The sequence below is a fragment of the Perca flavescens genome, chromosome 24 (assembly GCF_004354835.1).
Source record: "Perca flavescens isolate YP-PL-M2 chromosome 24, PFLA_1.0, whole genome shotgun sequence".
Taxonomy (NCBI): Eukaryota; Metazoa; Chordata; class Actinopteri; order Perciformes; family Percidae; genus Perca; species Perca flavescens.
The window spans coordinates 9,782,021-9,806,885 of NC_041354.1; the positions used below are offsets into that span (position 1 = coordinate 9,782,021).

Genomic DNA, 24,865 nt, shown 5'->3' on the forward strand with positions numbered 1-24,865 from the left:
AATCGTGTAGATCTGAAGAGTTTTTATTTTTTTAAATTTTAAATAAAAAATTTTGTTACGTCCCAGTGTCCATAAAAAATACATCCACGTTTGCCTCACTTGTTTCCCTTCCCTAGGTCTTAGTCTGTTGGGCGGAGTTAGCAACAGCTTTCAGCAGCATGGCTTTCAGGAAGGCTGCTCTTGCTCATAGGGGACATCCCGTGTCCCTTATATGATAGCTCCTTGCTCTTCGGTCCACGGCTGAACCAAATGTTGTTCTGTCCCTCCTCCATGAAGGCCGTCTCAAAGCGTTATTTCTAACCCGAGGACTGAGGAGCGAGCATCGAGGAGGGATCACCGAGGAGCTATAGGCAAGGTTACATGAGAGCAGCCTTCCCAGAAGCCGTGCAGCTGAAAGGTTGCTAACTCCGCCCAAACAGCTGACGAATTGATGTGACTCATCAGAGGAAAGGACGTCTAAAACACATTTACTCGTTTCCTCTCTCCTCCCATGATTTCCTCACGTCTCTCCCGTGTTTCCTCGGTGGGACGAACTAAGACGCAAGAAAGGGAGGCAAGTGGAGGAGCAGGGGATGCAATTTAAGGGATCTGGGATCCAGCCATAGCTCCTCAGAGATCCCTACTAGTTCCTCGATCCCCCTCCTCTGGGCAGTAATAAGAGCTTTGAGACGGCCTTCACGAAAGCGGACTAGAACGACTTCCTGTTCAAGCGAGGAGCGAGGAGATCAAATAACAGACTTCTTAGGATCCACCCCATGTCTCTGCACCATTATTGTAGCCAGGGAATGACTGTAACTGCACTGTAGTGGCACATTTGAAACCAACTGAGAGCTCTAAGTGTAGTTGCAAAAGAATAAATTCTGTAAAAAAAAATTTACTGTATATTTTCTCTCAGCCTATATTTATGTTTTACTTTGAAGGGAAAAATGCCTAATTTCCGGTCTTGTTTTCAGTTTCTGTCGCATACTTGACGCAGCTAATTGTGGAGATGTTCAATATGGCTGTCAGCAGCTGAGGGGTGGATGCGAGGCATGCATCGTGCCATTAGCTGTAGGGAGTGATTAATATCAGACTGGGAATTTTTAATAGACTAAATCAGTGGCAGAGTTTCCCTCTCTGGACCCCCTGACAGACTGCATATGTGGGCTGGCATTGGAAGTAGGCTAGTTAATTTGGCATAAATGTAGCCTACATGCAGAAAGTTTGTTGCAGACAGAAGGAGTAATACCACAAAAGACCCTATTCTTTCAAGACCTCTGGATTCTATCATAAACCCTTGTCTGAAACAATTGTAACTGCATTTGAATAGTTATATTCATGTTGCCTACAACCACAGAAATACTTTTATATCTAATTGTACAATGTAGTTATGGTTGGCAACTCTTATCATTCTAACTACAGTTCAAATGTTTTCATACTTTAAATACTCTGTACGTGCCCACTGACACATAATTTATATGGAGCATCAGGGCACATTTAGGCTTGCACATATCACCTGATCCACACCACACAGTCATTTAAGTCTTGCTTCTGCAGTTGGTTGGGTACCAAAATAGGCCTATAACATTTTGAAATAAATAGCTCAACTACTTTTTGACATAGAGTACTGTAGGGTAGTTGTGTGGTTTCAGAAGTCATTTTGTGCACTAATTTTGTTCTACCACCAGATGTCATGGTGTCCCTTCTGTTGGTGTCCCAGGTAACTGAAAACATAAAACTTCCTCCATTTGTTGGTGCAGAAGAGGGATTTAATGCATGTCTTCTATTTGTCATGAGTGTTTAAAGTCCCATTACCCGGACACATCATTACACTCCATCCCACACAAGTGAGGAAACTACTGCATCCGCCTAAAAACGACAATACCGCAGAGGCCATTCTGAGTCCAAGCAGCCACCTTCTACTGTTTATCTTTAACTCTTAGAAGTTCAAGTTATTCGGAAAACAAAGTAAAAAGGACTTTTAGAAAAGGGCCTGCCCTGGACAAACTGACTAACTGAAGTATCCCCCTTTAGGACGAGGAAGAAAAGGAAGGAGGAAGAGGAGACAGCATTGAACTGAGGGTCCAGCCAATTGGATGGGCGGAGCTGTTTGGCTTGGGGATATCGTGCAGGTAAGGACCAAGGGGCACACCGTTTATATGAGCTAGTAATCTGGTGCACTCAACACTCACCGTCCTCGCCATCAATTTAGGGTGCAGTTAAATTCCCATTTGTCGAACCAGTGTCATGTCCTAATAGGACGCATGGAGGCAGCGCGGCTGTATCGATAGGAATCCTAATTCATTTATTGGACCCTGAAGGTTCCGTTTGTAGACTGTAGCACGCCCAACTCCATTAATCGGGCAAATTAGCTGTTTGTATATAGACAAAGGTAAGCTATCACCCCACATTGGATATTTTAATTGATACAGTCAGGCTCACAGTTCGGCAATGACCAATTTTAATGAAATATTGAACACATTTGAGTATACAAAACTCCCTGGAGATGCTTTTTTTTGTATTTGACCAGGACAATATTTTCAGATTATGGAATGAGGTTTGTAGGGGATGAAGAACGTTGTATGACCTTCAATATTCATTAAATGAGCTGGGATGTGGTCATACATTAATTTATTAAAATTGTAACTGTCTTCTAATGAAATCTAGAACTTCCAGGTTTTTAATATAGTACAATTAGCCTGTCTGCTGTCACATAGGCTCTATGCTCCAGGTGTGGTTGGCCCTCCACTGGGCTCTTTACTTGGGTGAATTGGCGTCACTAACAAAATGCAATATCAGTTCATGTGAAATGAAAACTAAATAGTTATGCTTCATTATCAATGTCCAACCAGTGGCATACAGTGCACCCATGAGGTGCGTGCATCAATTCAAATGAAAAGGTTTGGTGAACCATTTTTCTGTATATCTCATACAAATAATGTCATTTTGAACTGCATTCGTGTGTTTAGTGCTTTTAATTGTTGGTATACAGATGTACAGTACACTGGTGACAAATGTCCGTAGTGGTTGAAACTGAAAGTGACTTTGACTTAGTGTGTTTTCCACACTAAGTGTTTGAAATCTGTTTGACTCTTTTATTGCCATGCACTCATGATGACATCCCCTGGGCCGCGTCTGTGAACTTGGCTGTTAAAAGTGTCACATTGTATTGCATGTGGAACTAGTCTCAGTCTGTATTTAGCCTGGCATATCACCACGTCACAAGGTCTCTGTCCATATGACTAAGGGCGTTCTGCTCTATTGTCAAAGAAATGAAAGGAGCCACTGTTGGGGATCTGGTAATTGAATGGGGAATTGAACAAATTTGCTTTGATTGTGTGTATGAGCTCTGTTTTTTAACAGCAGATCAGAAATCTGTGCAGGATGCACATAGTCCTCATGTGCCAGAAAATACACATGACAATACAATGAAACCACATTGATCATTTCACTTGATATCATAGCTAAATCGATAGACTGAAACTAGCCATTAACACTAGAATTATGATCAGTTGAAAAAAAAAATGCTTACATTAGATGATTAGTGAATATACCTGCAATGTTTGGTTAAAAATACGTACTGATTGGACCTTTACCTTGGGTCATTCAGCAGATGCTGGCACAGATCACTGAAAGGAAAGATGCACTGGGGACACATGAATTAATTTGCTCGGTGCTATTTTGTATAATGAATGCTAACATTGTAGGAGTAGGTGTTTCAGTAAAGGTTGTCAACACAACGTTGTTCTTTTCTTTCTGGAAAGTTCAGTTTTGTTAAGATCATTTGCTGCACAGCTCAATCTAATAGAGGATAAAATTAGCATCAGTAATGTCGTTAACCCCCCTAAGAACAGGCGTGTGTGTGTGTGTGTGTGTGTGTGTGTGTGTGTGTGTGTGTGTGTGTGTGTGTGTGTGTGTGTGTGTGTGTGTGTGTGTGTGTGTGTGTGTGTGTGTGTGTGTGTGTGTGTGTGTGTGTGTGTGTGTGTGTGTGTTCCTTCCTCCCCTCCCTCTTTGTACACTGCTGACCAAATCAAATGGACAGTGCATCAGTCTCTTTCTGTTCTCATTATTCCTTCTGTCTTCTTTCCCCTGAGTCTACTGCTCATGGCCGTGGTTCAGTATTCTTTTTTTTTAGATTTACACTTATAGTTGTTATAGTAATATTTGGTATCTTTTAGGAGCTGCGAAGTTCATGTAAAGAAGGAAGTCTGCTCAGTTTTGGTGTCCCGGTTCGAGGATGGGAGAGCAGCTGTCTGTACCAGATGACTTGGAGCAATCGTTGGAGGGGCTGTCGACAACCTGTGGTAGGGATCCCTGCAGTATCTGTCACCCTAGTGTAGCCAGAAGGTTGTCCTGGTCATGTCACACAGAAGACATGTCACACACTGACATTAGACAATTCCCCCAAAAATTGGTGTGGTCTTAAGTGTGGGGCCAGCGTCCCATTTTACAAATGATTGAGTTCTATGAGGGCTGTCGCGTGTTCATGCATGGGTCGCAAGTATGATACAGTCTTTCATTTCATTTGCTAAATGTGCCAAAATGTGTGCAAAAGAAAATTATCTCATGTGGCAAGTCACAGCTTGCATCTTGGGTTTTGAAAATGGGATCTGACCCCAGGTATCTTAAGGAGTAATTTAACCCAGTGTGACAATATTTACATGTTTCCTGAGGACAGAATCTGCTCACATGATAAGTATGTGGCAGAAAACTATGACTATATTAGATTTCCAAGACATGAGGACAATTTCATAAAACTTAATTTAGTTTACATCATGCACTGAAATTTCAAATTTCTGAGGTCATGATCTGAGTAATGTTCCAGGATAGTAGATAGTGGATGATCCAAGTTGAGATGCAATGGTCTGCAGCCATTTGCACACTTACACAATGCAATAGTGGACCTGACAAGTTAAATCAGTTTGGATTAATTTGGTTACTATCATACATAGGGGCTGGTAGTTCTTTTGATGAAGCTGCCAAACCCTAATAACCTAATATCTTCATTCAAAATGAATGGAACAACCTGCATTTTCTTATTCCTCTGCTGTGTCTCTCTGTGCTCTTTGCTAAAGATGGAATGCCATGGTGTTGTTGTTTGAAAGACATATATAAATAGTGCCTGTGTAAGTAGATTGTATTAGATAATATAATAAGTATTAACTAGTACAAAGCATGCCAAAGTATCCAAGAGAGCAGTTGGAGAATTGGCTTTACCAAGAAGAAGCCAGAATAATTGAGTTTATTGTCAGTATTATCAGTTTTGAAGCCATTTCAGAGAAGGAGCTCATAGGTTTTGATCTTCCGGATTGCGACTCTTCTACTTGATTAATAGATAAATCCAATGAATGCCACATAATAAAAAGTGCATGACCATCTTTGCTTGCTACCTTTTGAAGTTTAAATTGGGAATGTTTGTGCGATAGTGTGATGATAAATTAGGTAAAATAAAGATAATGTGATAGTCTAAGGGAGGTGGAGACCCTTTATAGATGGCACCAGTGTAATTGCTCTCCCCGTTATAAGTAATGCCCAAAAAAGGTCTACACCCAACGATGCCACAATCAGAAGCTCCTATTGTCTGAGCTGCTGCAGAGTTCTTTTGACTTCATGGCAGAGGAAACAATTAACAGTTTTGTTTCTCTGGCATAATTTGTGTGATTCATTGTAGCCTGTTTTAAAACTTCTAAATTGCTGCCCACATGTTTTTTTTTTTTTTTCAGTGATTCGCATTCAATAGTGTATAATATAACCATTCATGATGATAAAATGTAGCCTTGTGCGACTTTTAGGATCATGTGTTGTGATGTCCCTGGTTTCCTCATAAGGACGGAGTGAGTTGTTGGGAAGATAATGTGGAATCGTTAACACTTTCTTTATCTTATGGATGCACACAGAAAATTATTGATAAACTCAGACACCTGATTGTGCCTATTTCCTTCTTAGATGGAAGTAAAACTAAAAAAAAAGAAGGGTTTGTATCAATTTTTAGTGTCCTTTTGTACCCTGGTAAACAGTCAAAATCTCACACACACACATATTTGCCAAGTAGTATAATTAGCTGTAGGGGGGTTTATGTCATCCCTCCACCCCTCTCTTCCTGTGATAAAGACGAAGCAGACATGAAGTAAGATAAACAATCACACATTCAGAAAAACAAACTGCAGCTTAATCGAGGGGAGGAGGACGAGAGGCATGCAGCTAAAAGAACAAGCTCCTAGTACATAGTATGAAAGCTACTGTTATATGACAATGTCTCTTTTGGAATTAATTCAAGAGGGCTGGGAGGTGTTGAGTGGACTGCTTCACAATCTTTTCATATCTGTCAGTCTGTTGACCCGACATACACACCGCAGGAGCCCTGGACCAACCGGTTAGTGTTAGTGTTAGTGTTAGTTTGTGTGTGCTGATTGTAAAGGTTCAGGTGTGTGTTTTGTGTTGCGTGTAACTGAATATCCATATTCAAAGAGCGTTCTGGTCTGTAGTGTCTGTTATTGAAATCAGTGTGACAGGATGACGGGACAGGATTTCATATCACCCTGGGGAGATTTCCCCTGCAGTGCTTCCCCCTCATTATTCAAACATCATAGAAGAGCCTTACTTTTTAAGTTTCCTGCTGATGCTACAGTATGTCTGCGGTAGTTTGGGTGACTTGAAATTTTACCATAGCAACTACAGAGGGAAACAAACATGAAATTACATTCTATTTTGCATGTACCTCTCTCTCTAGAAGGAACTCAATGTACTCAATACATGATATTTGAGGTGTCCTTTATTAGAAATCAATGTGGTTATTGGGAATGTGGTTTACAGTAGGCTAGATGTTATATGTAGGCAACTTTTTCAGGTGCAAATGTAGGTACATACCCCTAATACAATAGAACTTTACCCCCAATCTAGGATAAATTAATGCATTATTTAACAGCTTTTAATATTTTAAAGAATATGTTTGAAGGTGTTTTCTGCATCATTTAAGGTACAAAAACACATTCAAATTCCTCATGTTTGATGAAAGCTACCCCTGACTTTTCACATTAACTAAAAAAATAAGGCCCTTTTTTTTAAGGGTATAAATTCAGAAAACACATTTTGCAGCAGCCTCACTTTCTTAAATTAAGCCATTAGTTGTCTGAATGTCTGACTGAAAATACCTTATTTAAATCATTATTAATTGGAAGATTACTATTAATTGCATATGGTATACATTTGTTGACACAACATGTAAATATGACAGCATTGGAGTTTTTAAAAGGCACTTTAAGGGAGCTAAACTGACGGTTTGACATTTTATTTCACATGTCATCAATGTATCATTTAACACAATTTCATAAAGTGCAATGATCATATACAAGGCGCGTGAAATGGGGAACCCAAATAAGCTACTAAAAGCTTTTCGGAGGGGGCCCAATAACAATAAACAACAACAAAAAATATACAAACCAAAACTCAATTTACCAAAATACAAAATAAATAAAAAATACAACAAAATACAGACATACTTAAACTGACATAGACAAATACTACAAACAATCAATGAACGATCCCAGCACAAACAAAAATTTAAAGAATAATTAGCAATCATATGTTATGAGCAACTTTTCCTTTAGGCTTTTCTTGAAGATGGAGATAGAATACGACACTTTCAAGTTTTCCTCAAACTTGTTCCAAATCTGCGGTCCCCTACAAACTATACTCAGGCTTGTACACTTTAACCGTCGTCTTTTTCCAGTAATTAGATATTTTTTCCTTGTGTCATAAGTGTGCAGTGGACTATTTATTGGAATAAGCTCACATAAACGGTAATTTAACCTATGGATAACCTGCAATATCATGCAGGCATTCTGATAGACATTATATTCGGTAAACCTTAATATGCCAAGACGACAAAATAGAGGACGAGTGGGGGTATTAGGCTCAGACCACGTTAATGCCCGTATGATTTTTTTTTTCTGTAAAATCTGTAGGTTTTTCAAGTGGCTGGGAAAAGTATTACACCATATGATATTACAATAGTTTAAATGAGGCTCAAACAACGTTTTGTATAAGGTGAGAAGTGCTGAGTGCGGGAGAAAATGTCTTAACTTAAAAAATAACCCAACATATTTAGATAATTTTTTTGTTAAATGATCAATATGACATTTGAAATTCAACATTCATCAATATAAACACCAAGGAATTCAGTGGTATTTTCTATTTCAATAATTTGGTCATTTATTAAATAAATTTGTATCGTCAGCAAATAAGACTTTGTGTAAAATCATGGTGGAATTTTCAAAGTCATTAATATATAATATAAAAAGAAGAGGGCCCAAAATGGATCCCTGGGGGACTCCAAATTTGATGGGTTTGCTTATGGAAATTTGTTCATTAATATTTACATATTGTTGTCTGCCAAATAAATAACTTGTAAACCAGCTAAGTGCTACTCCTCTGATTCCATAATGATGTAATTTATTCAATAAAATATCAAAATCAATAGTATCAAATGCCTTAGATAAATCTAAAAATATAACTATACCACAGTCACCTTTATCAATGGCATCATTAATCTTTTCAATCAGATCTAGTACAGCCATACATGTTGTACTTCTTTTCCTAAAACCATATTGGGATGAAGCAATGATATATAATTTAACAAGATAGCCATTTAACCTAGAGATTGTAGGCAAGATTGATATTGGACGATAATTGGTCATATCATTTTTATCCCCAGATTTAAAAACTGGTATAATTCTTGATCACAATTCCAGATAGCATTGATTGATACAATAAGTAAGTGGCTCCATGATATCAAGTGCAATGGCTTTCAGAATTTTACTACAGATTTCATCCTCACCAGCAGTGTATGTGCTTCGCAAGTTTGTAATGATTTTATAGACTTCAAGGCAATCAGTAGGCTTCATAAAAAAGGAATTGACATAGTTGCCCGACAAATAATGGTTAAAAGAAATACCTTGAGTTTGGTTAATTTTGTTAGAGAGTTTTTCCCCAATAGAGACAAAATAATTATTAAAGTTATTTGCTAGATCAATGTCATTTATGAAGTTATTACCTAAATGTGAGTGTATGTCCGCAGTATTTGGGAGCACGGTGCAGTTTTGGCCCTTGTTAAGGACTTACTTTTACTCTTCCTTATTATATGTGTAAGTTTATTCCTATAATTAGTGTATATATCCTTATTCATAGCACTTGGGTTTTTTAAAGAACGTTTGTAAAGTTTATTTTTATGTGTGATAGATTTTAAAATACCCTTTGTAAGCCAAGGGTTATGACCAATGGCACTGCAGACAGCATTCTTTTCTGGAATGGTACAACAAATCAACAACACAAAGAATTTGCGATCTCATTTATTAGGTTGTCATATGCAGTGTCAGGATCGTTGCAGTCATAGACTGCGTACCATGTTTTGGCCTGTAAGCTTTCACTCAGTTGTTGCAAGGTTCTTTCATTTAGTACTTTAATTTTAATTTTTTGCCGTGGTAATTTAATCTTACTAGCAAAATCTAGAAATAATACAATAGGAAAATGATCAGTAATGTCAAATAACACAACTCCAGATTCTAGCCTAGTGTTTAGAATGTTTGTGATGATATTGTCAATAGTTGACCTAGTAGAATGTGTTACTCTGGTAAAATGATTTATGGTACAAAAAAAGGATGATGAAAGTATTAAGAAAATCACTTTTGGTGTCTTTGGAGACATCAATATTGAAGTCCCCTAAAAGGACACAGTCTATGTTTTTCCTGTTTATAGAATATAAAGTGTCCTCCAGTTTGACCATGAAAGTATCCAGGTCAGAGTCAGTTTAAAACTAGCTTATAGCCATTGAGGTTAAGAATATCAGTGAAAGTCCTGTCATTAATCCAGGTTTCACTGCAGTGAGTTTGAAAGTAAGTTAACTAACTATTCATGATATTTCCATAAACTTCTAATGTTAAGGTGCAAAAATTAATAGTTAGTTATATCATTTAAGCTTTTTAATTGTTCAGGAATGTAATATTTACAATTTAGATTCTTATTTATATCAAGACAGTGTTTTACATCCTCTCCATCATAATTCAAATCATTGAAGGCCATATGGGAAAATAGTATATTTAAGGAGGACATTTTCCTTGTGCTAAACTAGGCCTGACCAACCTCTATATTGCACACACAGGAATGAAATTGTCAATATTCTCATCCAACATCCAGTAAGACAGTAAACACATGTACTGTATTTCCCAAATTGTTGCAGTACTTCTTTAAGTGTGGACTCAGCAGACCAGCAAGGGCGCTAGCTGTCACTATCTTCTCTACCATGGAGTGTAAGTCCTTGAATGCGGCCCTTTTTGGTGTTTGACCTTTGTAACTGATTACCTGATATATCCCTTGTGAGTGGCTAATTGATAACTTACCTTATGTTTTGTTAAACCGGCAGCAGAAATGTTAGTTCACTAGATGGATGGTTAAGGGACAGATTGGACAGATAAACAGGCAGACCAACAGACATTCAAAGAAACAGAAAGACAAACAGACTAGTGTTTGTCTTCATTATGTCTGCCAGCCTTTGTTGTGGCCGTCAACATGCAGTCAGGAAGCAGAATCATAAATGCACGCAGACTAGCAGAGGAGGTGAGTGTTGTCTTAATGCATAATATTCTATCATTCTACTTCTGGGAACTTGTTGAGTAGTTGAGACAAGAAGCAAGCACATGTTCACTGGTTGTACTTTGTAAAGGGGTAATTTTATGGTTGCAGATTGGGTCAAGTTTAGTCGGTGAAAGTGCATTGATTGCTAAAAATGTACATATTAGTCACGTGGCACAGCCTAATCAATATTTGTCTAAATGAATAACTTTCTCACAAGGATAGACAGATCAGAGGATTAATCTTGTTTTGTAGACATAAGATGGGAGGGAGATTTTGTGTTGGAGCTTTTCTAGCCAAACACTGTAATCCCTTCAGGCTCTTTAGGTGTTATGAAGACATCTGGCTTCATATGCACTGCCAGCAATGATACTGAGAGTTAAAAGAACTTTGCCTGAGACTTTATAGTTCTAGCTAAAGCAACACAATCTCTGCTAACAAACATTTTAATACAATGCTAAGCAGCATACAGCTGGATTACTGTTCTGCACAATACGGGCGCTAATCAATGTTATCATCAGAATACAAGCAACTATGGGTGTTTGTGCAGTTGTGTTAATGCTATAGATAAAAGACTTTCCTCATTTTAAAGGTGGAGAAGTTAGAGACACTGACAACCAGGTCCTGGCTGGACTATGAACTCTTTCATTTATGTAACTCTTATCTTCAACCCGAGTGCTCTTGTTAAAAAATTGTAGATTTACTTTGAAAGGATTTAAATCTGCAGATTTTCTGTCACTTGTATTACCTCCACGTTGACACCACTGTTTAAGAAACGGTTATTTTGAAAAGTCTAGCACTACATGGAATGAATTGTGAAGATGAATATTTGTGTGCATGTGTGTGGCGGCGTCTGCGGCAAGACAAGTGATAATTTTAAATCTGTTTGTCAGTATATATTCTTAGTCTCTTCCTCAGTCAAATATGAAATGTAGATTTCCACAGCAGCAGGGAGGGGCTGAGAAGTGGGGTAATCACTCAATAACTTAGGTGTGTGTGTGTGTGTGTGTGTGTGTGTGTGTGTGTGTGTGTGTGTGTGTGTGTGTGTGTGTGTGTGAGTGAGTAAGAGAGATAGGGAGGGTTTGGAAAAACAAATGAGCAGAGCAGGATGAGGCGGGCTATCCTCTTCTCTCTACCTGTGGTGAGGTAGGAAGAGGAGAACAGACGGAGTGACGGGATGAAGGACTGCACAGGAAAACAGGAATATGGAGGAGAGAGGTTTGTCCGCATCTCACTGGAGGAGATGGAGAGCTACTACAGATGCACCAAGTGCTGTCAACAGCTGCAAAGTGAGTTTTGCAGGGATGGGTGTGTTGTTGAGTTTGAACTGTGGTGTGTGAGGTGTGTCCGTGATGAAAAGATGTTGAGATTGGAATCATGACTGGTTCAGATGAGGGAAGACTGAAGTCTAAGTCATGTGCATACTCTGAAAATGTTTTTTTGTCTTAGCTGTGGTTCCAGTTTTGGCCCTTGGCCGCGAGATGTTTACTATTCCATTACCTTAAACTCTAATGAAAAGTCCTCCAGCTGCAGCTGTAACTTATACCCTTAAAACATTCAGAAAAGCACCAATTCCTGTTTTTTTCCTTTAACAGCACGTCTCTGCTGTCATGAGTGCACTTCTCTCATGAAGAAAAAGCATTTATCACAATCGCAAAGAAGTAATTCTAGTCGGAAATGAAACTGAAATAATAAAATGCAATAGCTTGTCACGTTCACTGACCTTGGAATTCATGTGCTTGCAAAGTCAGCGGAGTAACTACAGTACAGATAAATGAAGCATGGCTAAATTGGATTCTTTCTTCAAGTCGTTTCCACACACTTCTCTTTTATCGTGTAAATCTGATTCGTAGCCTCTGCCTGTTTTTACAAGGGGTGTAAAAACCAAATCCAAAAATTCCGAGAAAACATACAGATTTTCCCTCTGATAAATGTCTCCTGTGGCCTTTCCTAGATATGTAAATATGGCCAAAGGGTTGCAAAGTATACTACTACATCCTTATTTACTCAAGGCGGTTCAAAAAAGGGTGACATAATTATCTGACAGCTTGTGTGCGTGTGGTTTGTGCATCATTGATTACTCAAACTCCCAGGTGTTTGTGCACATGTCAGGACTGTGCAGTGTGTGCTTGATGATTTTTAGATTTTGGTGCTCGTCAGTGAGGGTTCAGGTCTATTTTGGTCTGTTTTCTGTAGGCTTTGGTCTGTATTTAGAGATGTGTGTATTTTTAGCAAGAGCTTATCTAGAAATGCTGTGTCACAGAGAGACAGGTGCTTGCTCTTGATCTTATTTTCCTCTTTACTGTTACTTTATCAACTCCTATTTCCATTACTTGTTTGTTTAGGGCTATAAAACGTTGATGCTAAGTTATAAGGTGAGATATTATTTTTGACTTTTCTTGTCGATCCTCAAAGCGATTGTTTTATAATGGTCAGCTGCTCTAACTTCCTCTGGTGTTTCCCTGAATGATAATCCATCGTGATAGTCTTCCGCCTATGTGGCAAAACTTCCTCATCATGGGTGTTTTCATGATTTTGCAATCTGTTTCCCAATATTTTAACTGTCCTTCCCATGATATGCATTTGGCTGTCACACTCTTTGTTTGTTTGACACCTGCTGACCTTTTTAAGATAAAATCCCTGGTCATCATCTGAGTTGTTGTTGAGTGACCATGACCCTTCCACACACACACACACACACACACACACACACACACACACACACACACACACACACACACACACACACACACACACACACACTCCTCTTTCATGTTTATTGTTCTCATCCTGATCAGGGATTTATTGGAGAGTTGAGAGCTGGATTTTAGCCTACATTGTGCCACAATTTGCACCATGGAGACACATTTATCAGCTGTTCCATTGCAGGTCTGTGATGACATCAGAGCATCCTGTACCGTATTGAATTTGTTTTATTGGGTTTTATTAGAGCCTTAATGACTGTCGACAAGGTCTTGACACTCAGTCAAAGGAAACCTGGATGATGGTTTCGTCTTGTAAAACAATAAGCCACCCGTGACGGATCTGTCACATGGCTGAAGCAAGAGTTTAAACGTGGTCATTGTCAGCTGGTTTTTGAAGGCCGTAGGCCGTGGTTGTTCTGTGGTTTAATTAGCCAGTTAAGTGCTGACTGATGTGTTGTCACGACCTTGATTCAAACAACACCTTTTGTTGTTCTCCTGCCGATATCCTCTGCTGCTTGTTTCGGGCTTGTGAGTCACTTCACAATTGGGGGCTTCCTGTTTTACGCCACAGCCGGCCAATAGTGTTTGATCCTGAAGCGGAAAGGGTCAATAGTGTTTAGTCTTTGCTGCCACAGACGTGGGGGGGTGGAGGGGGTGAGTCTCAAATAAATAATTCAGCTGGGAGTTATTTGAGCCGTAGTCTGCGCCACATCCCTCATACACACATACAGGTCTCCTTAACATCCCATAGACGCACACTGAAGTCTGCTATGCATCCCACGTACACATACACAGATGCAATATTTTTAACTCAGTGTTGATTTTAGAGGCTTTGCATGTCATATTAACTGATGCATTGACACACCTCTATTGTCACACATTTCCTGTTCTATTGAAAATGGTCTCAGTTTAAATTGAACAAATGAAGTCCTGAAAATGACGAAGTCAATTTAATTTGACCTGATATGTTATGGTGACCCTTTCATAAGAGAAGATCACATCATTTAATTATATGGGTCAAATGTTTGGAGTAGAGTGAAGTTTGAAATATGTCGAGGTCGTCGGTAGTGATAATTCCTACATACAGAAGACAACGCATTTGTAATATACAATGTGGTTTAAAACAGCTTATTAATGACAATTCTGAAATGAGTGTTGAGGGTGGAAATGTAAGTCAGCCACGCGTGGGTGGTTTCAGAGCTGCTGGAGGATAAATCGGCACAGACAGGAAATGCACCATTATAAACCCTCTGCCTTTTCCTGTCCCACAGCCAACGTGCTCTATCATCTAAATCTGACAGTACTGTAGGTAAACGCGCACTCTAAACGGACCTCCTCTGTTACATTCAGATCTTTCCAAATCCTGTTGGCTCAAACTCTGTCGAATCCCTTCATTTATTGATAATGTTATCTCAGACTAGACTGAGAGATTTATCGTTAATCTAACCCTTAATCTCACACATCCATTGTTTTTAATCTCCTTGCGCCTAATCTCAGTCCTGCTATTTCTACCGCTATAACCCTGTGACATGACCATATTTTAGTCCATATTTACTTAAATGTTCATGTGTGTGTGTGTGTGTGTGTGTGTGTGTGTGTGTGTGTGTGTGTGTTTTCACCTAAGCAGGGCCATAGAAGAGATGATTTAAGAACATATATATGCATTAAGTTCAGTGAGGTTTTATAGACTCACATCTTTCTATCTGCTATTAAAAACCGAGTGAGAGGGAGAAAGGAAGAAAATATGAGGAACTGTGCTATTAAAGGGCTACTCAAGCAATTTAGTACATTAATAAAGTGCAGGGACTTGTGAGAGACAACACACACTGATCTTAAGTCCATACTGTATGGCTCAAAATCCAAAAATGCTGGATCCCACCTTTACCAAAATGCAACTCATTAGCCTGTGTCATTAGACCTTCCCTGACTGCATGTCTCTCAAACTCCATGGCCAGGTTTTCTACTGTACATTTTTTATTTTTTATTGTATTGGTTTATTTGATAGGCACCATGCATATTTATGAACATTGTTGTATAAAAACACCATGTAAATATGCCAGAATTAGTAAAAGTAACGACTTTTCATCTGCAGTCCCTAGGCAGGTAACATAGGACTAACATAGAGACAGCCAGCAGTCATACAGCACTCCTTAACTATACATTAAAAGGTACACATAATGGTGACATATACAATGACCAAACAAACAAACAAAACAAAATAAAAAAAATGTCATCCTCACCATGCACTCAATTTGAGTCTACAAGCCCAAGATGAAATAAACCTGATGACATCACTGTGACATTATCAGGGTTATTTTCTCAGACCTAGCAAATCTGTAAAGTATGTCACTATGTGAAGTATCTATATGTATATTTGAATTTATTGTCAGTAAAGCGCTAATTCTAGAGCACACCAACAACGCTACCCTGTCTTGTGCAGCTTGCCATGGTGAAAAGGCAAACAGCAGAAACCACACTGTACGTTTTAAAGTTTGTGCACCTATAAAGGTATGGGCAATACGAGAAGATACAATTTCTTGGTCATCCTGGGCTTACAAAGCAGGACTGACAGCCTCATGAAAAAACAAATGTGAGGAGTTACTGTATTCCTTGTTTGCGTGAAGGAGACAGGGCAAGATGTCAAATAAACAGAATCAACAGAAAGACTTTAAAATGTGTGTTTTCCCTCCGCAGGGCAGCATTTAAATGAAATAGACCCCCAGTCCAACTTCCCACTGCTTCTGTGTGTGGCACACTGGGTCCCCCTGCTGTCATTAGTGTGTGTGTGTGTGTGTGTGTGTGTGTGTGTGTGTGTGTGTGTGTGTGTGTGTGTGTGTGTGTGTGTGGTGTCTGTGAGAAAGTATGAGGAAAGCAGAGAAGAAGAAGCAGTAAGCAAAGCCAAATGAAAAATTGTAGTAGCGTCTTTTATTAAAAAGGCTATGAACATTATTCTGTATAACTCATGGCATTCGAGACATTTCATGTTTCTGCAAGTAAGTTATGTCCAGGATCAGGATGGAAACTTTATACAACAGTGCTATAAATTCATTTTTATTTTTACTAACAGAAACACATCATGTAGAAGCAGAACTAAGCGACACACGCCAACAACTTTACATAACTAATTTTGCACCCAATTATAAACCTGTTTTGTATTGTAAAGCTGTGCTAACGTGTTTATATTTAGTTTAAGCGACACACCAACAACTTTACATAACTAATTTTAAGGTACCAAAAAAATAAATGAAATTACGTTACAGAGAGAGACATCAGACTTCTAAGTATCGGCCAAGAGATTCTTTGTTCTCAGCTTAACCAGATTTCATACTGCCTAATGTTCAAAACAAAATACAAATGTATTAATATTGCAGTAATCTAATTTATCATCTAAATGTCATGGAAACACACTGGAGACAGATTATATATTGGAATGATGACAATGAACTATAATCATTGTTATGTATTAGCAGTTGTTGTCACTGCAAAGGGCTGAAGCCTTTCAGTGAAAACAGTTTGACATGTGAAACTGGAGGCGGACCATGTGAAACTCCGCCTCGCAGGCTGGTACAGATGGGAAGGGGGGAGGTGTGTGTGTGTGTGCGTGTGTGTGTGTGTGTGTGTGCGTGTAGGCTGCGCAGTGCACTGACAGCTCAGTAAGCGGCTGAAGTCCTCGGCTGTGGCAGAATGGACTGCCTGAATTTCCACCGTCATGTGCTCTGACAGAATATGCTGCTGTGTGTGTTTGAATGTGTTTTAACAGTGTGTGTGTGTGTACATATGTATCAGGGGACATACATGTACCGGCAAAACAATGGCTCTAAACCGAGTGTCTCAACTCTGCCACGATATCACCAGGCTGTGGCTGCAACTGAAGATGCTGACAGGTACAGTGTCTGTGTGACTGAGTGTCTAAGGAAGAACTCTGTGTGTGTGTGTGTGTGTGTGTGTGTGTGTGTGTGTGTGTGTGTGTGTGTGTGTGTGTGTGTGTGTGTGTGTGTGTGTGTGTGTGTGTGTGTGTGTGTGTGTGTGTGTGTGTGTGTGTGTGTGTGTGTGTGTGTGTGTGTGTGTGTGTGTGTGTGTGTGTGTGTGTGTGTGTGTGCGCCTGTCCAACTGTTATCATGCGCAACAGAAAACTAGCCTTTTTTAGAGCTTTATAAGTAGTGTGTCTAAAAATTTGCCCTGGGTAGTGCTGGAGGAAGGCCACTGAATGATCAAATTGAAAGTGTTTATCCACTGTGATTTACAAATTTGCTAAGAAAATAACAATGGAATCTGTTTATTAGATAGATATTTTTATCATGGCTGTGAAGCAGGGCTATAGCCAAGAAGACCACTTGACCAAAGTTGAGATGTTCACACTAAAGCGTGATTTATGCTTCTGCGTAAAATCTACGCCGTGGCTACGTACGTAGCCTGACGCGCACCTCTTGTAAAATGTTAACTACATGTCGTGGCGATGCACGTCGCTTGGCTGTGACTTGGTAGCGTTGCATTTCCCCCCGACTCATTTCCTGGTTCTCCTTCTCCATAAACAACATGAAATCAAGGAGAGGGTTAACTTTTCCCGCTCCAGATTTCCCACCAAGATCAGAAAGCACAGGGGAGACACTTTGTTTCTCTCACTATGACTCTAGAGTCGCTACTCGCTCCGAAGCGAATCACCGTCACTCTTACTCGCTTTACCACACACACACACACACACACACACACACACACACACACACACACACACACACACACACGCCAGCCTTGCTATTCTCTTAAAGAGATCGACACACACACACAAACGCACGCAAGTATAAACTTCAGTCCACTTACGTAGGCTACGGTGAAAGCTCTGCGTGGAGCCTCCGCACAACCATAAATCAAGCTTGAGAGTCAACCGTGATTCAATCACTCGGTATAGTCCTTTGGATTTAGAAGAGTTTGAAATATAGGAACAATTTGAATCTGCTGAAATGTTGTATTTGCTGAATCGTGATTACAAAAGACAAACATTTAGTTGTTGTTCAAGTATTATGCACAGTGTTACTGTAAAAGATAACTATAGTATATAGTATCTTTCCACAGTGGCCACTGAAAATTCTCGATTCTGATTGGCTGGAAGGTTAAATTTAAATTTTAGTTACCAGACCGTATAACCAGACACTTATTATGCAGGTGTTTGTTTGCTTTCAGGTAGTTCTCAGTCATCCATTACAACCATGGAACTACAACTTGTTAGGTATTAAATCCTAACCTGAATCTTTGTAATGGAACTCTACCAGAAAGCACCGAAAAGTCTATTTTTCAACTGTATAATGTCCCTCTTGGTACACATAGTGGACTTACTGTTGGACAGACATGAACTTTTCAAAAATATGTCATAGCACATACACAAACACACTCAAGTCATCACCCCTGTGTAACAAATCTATTGTTGCAAGCATTTTAATAATGGATGTAGAAAGCATTGTATAAATGATTGTAAGAATGAATGGGCTAAATGAATGACCTGACCTTGTTATCCACATTGATTTTGTCTCATCGGCCAAAGACGCTTTTCCAACTGAAGGCATTACTATCCATCAGAAGGTTACATAACCCAATCTAAAGTAGTCCTCGGGCCCTAACTGTGTTTTGAGCTGTGTGTTAACGTGAGGTTTGCCCATCCTCCATACAATACACAGCAGAGCACACTGACAGCATGTTAATCACATTCGGCCCTTTAACACAGTGTGTTTCCTCCTGTCAGTAGGGAGCAGCGTTGGGACAAAACCCTTTTGAGAGTTTGAATGTCAACATCTCCTCCCCCTTATGTCCACTCTCAGTTGTGTGTGTGTTCATTGGTTGACTCTATCTCATTTATTCCGTTTTTGTTTGCTCTGATGTGCAATAATGGCGATCCTGTGAACCACAGTGTTGATAATAATCCATAGAGATCTAGGCATGTTTTTTTTTTTTGGCCCTCTTCAGGCTTTTTTAGGTGTGTGTGCTGTGTTTTGTGTTGCTGTGCAGAGAGAATAGGCTCGTTCGAGATGAGCCAGATCTGCGCAGAATCGATCACCGGCGATCGGCGCCCAATGCATGCCGGTTAGATTTGTGTCCGACTTGATCCCGACTTGCTCTGACGTCATGCACACGTGGGCAACGATAATCTCACAAGACCAAGGCGGCCGCAGTTCTGAGACGCAGGTAGCGCAGTTGCTTTTCACCAACTGCAAGAGCCAGGCGGACGCAGGTGGACCCACTGCATGCTGGGAAACGCCGGCCTCTCAGCTGATCGAACAGCTGATTGGTTTGGAATCGACTCAACATGATGACGTTTTATATAAACTTTTTTATTGATTTTGAATCAGAGGGATTTTAACTGCGATTTGTCTGATTTAAAAGCTTATTCTGTACAGAACACATGTAGTGAGGCTTATAGTTATGTTTAGAAGTCTAAAGAGACTAATCTAAAGACTAGTCTAGAGACTAAATCTGTTCAGATTACAGATCATCTACAGTCTGATCAACCACAGTGTTTGTGTCACTTCCTGTTCATCCTGAAGACTGCTGGAATCAGCTGGAAAACTGTCCGACTTGAGAGTGGACTTTTGTCACCGCCCCTCGCTGCTGCCGCCTGCTCTCGTCTACTTTACAGGCGAGGCGCAGTTCATCTCGAACGAGCCTATTGTGTCTGTGTGTGTCTCAGGCTACATCCACGCTAATACGCTTTTGTTTAAAAATGCATATCTTCTGCTACGTTTTCATTCCTGACCCCGTTTAAGTTTGAAAACTCCGGTGTTGCTTTGTAGTAGAAACGGAGACCTTTGGAAACGACGATGCACGTCTGTTAGTCTTACATACCTTTCCGTTGCAGTTCCACTTTGTCGTTAGTCCTAGCAAATAAATGGTCTTACTTTTCGCCATTGTTCTTTCTCCAAAGTGTTTTCTATATTTTTAACTTATACATCCATGACTTTCAAGCGCAGAGTAACGTTGAACAATCTGCTTTCTGTTTACACCAGCATGTGATGTTAATTTTCAGACGTGGTAATATGGATGGAGATCATGTCATTATGGAGCCTAAGCGATTCTTATGTACCCTTCACAGCAAACCGTTACAAAAGAAGTGTGTAAACACAAAAGAAAGAGAGCATAATCAATACACTCAGTACAAAGCTAGATTAGATGAAGTGGATGGGATGTATCTTTAATGATCCCTGACGGGGGATAGGATGATGACAACAAGAAGAGACAACGAATCAAACATATTGATTTTTAAATTGAAGCAACATATTTATCAGGCTAATACACAGCTCCATGAAGCTCCGGTGACTTGTCACTATGTAGATACGTACTGAAATCCATTTCCTTTTATACCCTGCTTTTCTAAAGTTAGGGGATTTGCTAGAGACTTAATACAAAAGGGAAACAATTGCTGCAGCAGAGGCTGATGTATCACAATGTCTCTTCCCTAGTTGAGATCCCTTAACAAGTCTGGATCTGCACTTCCCATAAGCTTTTTTTCATTCACCGACGTGTCTGTAGGAGCCATTTAATGAGTTTATCATACAGTATATATTTCATTTATATTTACCAATTGTTTGTTGATGAGATGGCCTACCTACATACATTATGAGTGGTAAAATTATTTACATACTTATTTAGGTTGTTTACTCCTCTTGTTATTTTTGTTGACACCCCCTAGTTTCATATTAGCTATTTGTCATGTATGCTAGTAGGGAGGGGGGTGGCTTCAGACCGGGGTAGCTATTCCAGTTCAACCACAGACCCACACGTACACAGTTTTTGCATCCCTGTACCTGAAGTGGAAATAAATGCACTTAAAATGGATTTTTGTTTTGGACTTGGTCTTTTGTGCATTGAAATCATATTGGTAAGTGGCTCTCTTCAAAGCTGTATGTCATACCCTGGGGCATTCAGATCTTCTTTATGCCCTACATGTAAGCTTTGAAAAGAAGGATCACTTTCTGTTGAGGATTGCTGACCTTTTGAGTATGGCCTCCTCAACTTCTGCACAGATACAAAATAATATGAACTGATTCGGATCAAATTTCTGTGCTAGCCCAGATCAGATCAGTTTACTCTCCTCAATGAATATTAGAATTGAGTTGGTTTCATGCAATTCTGTTTTGCACAGAGTCAATGTAACCAATCGTACTATCCTCAAAACACCCTGAAGTGAATCCAGCACACCCTCAGTGACCTTTTAAGACTATTTTAGAAGAGAAGTCTTCCTTCCAGTGCATGATGTTATGATGTGTATAAAAGAGTAGTGTCAGGTTTTTCCTACAGCTGCAAGTTTCTTTTAGGGCAGGTAAAAACACAGACCTTTTTGGATTGTATACTTGTTTGCTGCCTAGCTCATATTCTATCTGCGTATGTCATTTTCATGTTGTTTTTTGCTCTGTGTAGTGTAATGACTGGTAGCTATGGCCAGAGGCAACTAAAAAAAGGCTGCTGTTTTTTTTACTCCTAATGGTGGAGAGAGAGAGAGGTAGAGAGAGGAAGGGAGGAGGAACTGTATTTAAACCCACATAATTGTCAGTACATGCTTTGTAGTTTAGTGAGTTGCACCACAGATGCCTCAACAGATCACAGCGTTTAGGAGGTACTTGATTTATACATTTTCATGAGACTACAGGTCTGTTGTATGCACTTGAAGCTGGTGGAGGTTCAGTGCCACTTTGGCACAGATTGTGACATTATGGTGACCTTCTCCATGCACCAAGAATGGGTGCACATTTTTAAGATAACTTAAAAAGAGTGGAATCTCCAAGGAGGGAACTGCTCCTAACCAAGAAGTACTCCACCACAATCTATCATTTTTACAATACAGTTTTTGTATGGATTAAACCAACAACATATGACATCTTAATTATAGAGCTTTAGAAGTCCTGATAGTTATATTACCCTTGCTAGCTGTTTCCTCTTACTTACAGTCTTTATGCTAAGCTCAGCTAGCCGGCTGTAGTTTCATACTACAAATAGAAATATGAGTCTTAGTAATCTTCTCATTTAAACAAAATGTTGGTCTATTGCTGTAACATTTAGCACGAGTTTCAGCTTCTCTTTGTCTTTACTTTGAGACCATGTAAAAGTTTTTGAAAGATGTTGTTGTTGTTGGCACTAAGAATATATGTGCTAAATAACAAGAGCAATATTTACAGTATTAAATAAATAAAGAGGTAGATAAATGGCTGAACTGAAGTATTTTTACATAATGTGACACAGTAACAACATTTTCTGTATTTTCTTAATGAGGAAGCACAATTTTTTGCCATCCCAGATAATGAAATCTCAGCTAATTGTTGTAACGGATTTGCTTGAGTGTTTGATGGGAACTCGGCCACCGTGTGTGTGTGTGTGTGTGTGTGTGTGTGTGTGTGTGTGTTGTGACAGCAGCGCAGACTGCAGACAGTTGGACAGTAGTGTGTTGTTTTGCTGAGATGATGATGATGCCACCATCTATTCAGTAAATCAGGGCTTACTGCCAGTGATAGAGTCAGGCCTGAAGCCATTGTTCTGGATTTCTAACCGTTGCTTGAATAAATGGAGGAAGAGCTTTCATCTTCTTGGCCTTCCCAAGACATAAATGTAGGATGAAGCACGGCAGCATAAAAAAATAGTACTTTACCAAGAAAACTATTGCAGAAAGTAAATCTAGGTTTTTATGACACACATCTGCTGACAATATCAACAATTAATGAATAGCGTGAAATAAATCACATTCACTGATCCATACAGTACATTCAAATTTATAATTAGAATTTATTTTAATCCTTACAGCCTTATGCATTTCATGTGAGGTCATTTTCTCTGAATCTGAACCCTGAGACACCACGCGTCAGGCCACTTGTTATAGTCTGAATATTGGATCACTGAAGTGTCTACACTGAATGTAGGAATGCAGTAATAGTCCTTCTATTGGGATAGTGATATTATGCATCCTCGAACTGGGATCATGAAGTACAAATAAAAGTGAAATTATTCTGCATTATCTTCAATGACTCCTGGGTGTCCCCAGTAGGCACACTGACTGCTGAAGACCCCAGACAATCAGTATTGAACTCACGTGACCATCTGTAATATTTTAATGTTCCTCTGGCTGCTGTTTTTTTCCTGATCAACACTAATTCAAGCTTTGGGTATGGGCACTACACAGACACAGACATTCCAGGCCACTGTTGGTCCTGTGACCCAGTTGTTGTTTGGCGTGTGTGTGTGTGTGTGTGTGTGTGTGTGTGTGTGTGTGTGTGTGTGTGTGTGTGTGTGTGTGTGTGTGTGTGTGTGTGTGTGTGTGTGTGTGTGTGTGTGTGTGTGTGTGTGTGTGTGTGTGTGTGTGTGTGTGATACCCCACAGCAGTGACAGATGGGGTTTTGGTAAACCTTGACTATAATGTCAGATAATAGAGCTCAGTGCATGCAGACAGAGACACACACACACAGCTGTAGAGCGGCTGGCAAATCCTTGCTTCTCTATATGCAAATGCACACAATACAGCTGACCATCTCACTGCTGGAATTTAATACCAAACAACTTTTAAACCCCTCTCACACACACACACACACACACACACACACACACACACACACCCCTAGTGCCTTCAAGTCTGCATTCCAAGTCAGTCCTTACCATTTGGTACATACCAGAGCAGCAGATGGAGAGCTCAAGTGCTGGACGTCTGTCTTATGATTGTCTTGATCCTGCTATATGATTAGGCAGGATCAATATCTAAGATCATAGGATATCCTCTTTATCACAATATAGTCCTATGGAACTCTCATTATAGCCTAGAATATTAGGATACATGCCTGTTGCATATTTTTGCATACATACTAATAATTATAATTTTAGGCAGCGATCTCCGAAACAACAGCTTGAAGCTAGCTTGAGAAGTCACTGAAATGTGGCTGTAATCTTGCAGCTACAGCATCCAAAACATATTACCTTAAATTGTATAAATATACTGCATCTTTTTCTTTATGTCTGATGTTGGTTCTGTGTGTTGGTGCAACTCTGTATCCAATCGTGTCATGCTTGTTTTTGTTTGCATAGTCCTCAGCCGTGTGTGTGTCTGTGTGTGTCTGTGTGTCTGTCTGTGTGTGTGTGTGTGTGTGTGTGTGTGTGTGTGTGTGAACATCAGACCGCTCTCCAGCTTCCTGTGGCTTTGAACTTTGACTACCACTGGCAGCCATTAACCAGCAGAGAACAGCTGGCTGCCATCTTTGAACTGACAATGTGGGTTGTAGCAGTGACTTGTAGGAACATGACTGTAGAACAAAAGAGGAGGGGTGTGTGTCTCAGTAATAGACTATGTGTAATGGACTGTACCTTGAGACTTAATTGGGCTCTTGTCTCTCTTTCACCACAGAGTACTGACCTAACCAAAGTGGGCTTCACAAATTGAGTTTTTACAAATTACATTGTAAAGGAGTGTTAGTTGTCATCTAATCCAAACACACAGATATACAAGGTGTGTGCATTGTACCCCCTTATTTATGGTTAACTGTGTAGGGGTGAGATGCTGAGACAGATGATGCTTCAAACCAAAACTGTGTTTTGGT

General features: G+C 39.7%; 1 protein-coding gene across 4 annotated transcripts in view; it reads left to right on the top strand.

Annotated features, from left to right (window-relative positions):
- mcf2la (mcf.2 cell line derived transforming sequence-like a) overlaps positions 1-24,865 on the top strand; it is a 53,316-nt gene that overhangs the window by 1,806 nt on the left and 26,645 nt on the right. The window contains exons 1-3 of one of the 4 annotated variants that reach the window (XM_028572224.1): positions 2,159-2,371; positions 4,158-4,283; positions 11,673-11,894. In XM_028572224.1, coding sequence (XP_028428025.1) covers positions 11,783-11,894 — 112 coding nt within the window. In that variant the 5' untranslated portion in view covers positions 2,159-2,371; positions 4,158-4,283; positions 11,673-11,782. Of the gene's footprint in view, positions 1-2,013; positions 2,112-2,158; positions 2,372-4,157; positions 4,284-11,672; positions 11,895-16,958; positions 17,195-24,865 lie in introns of those variants that run through there. The other 3 variants (XM_028572228.1, XM_028572226.1, XM_028572225.1) reach the window with 3 other exon arrangements.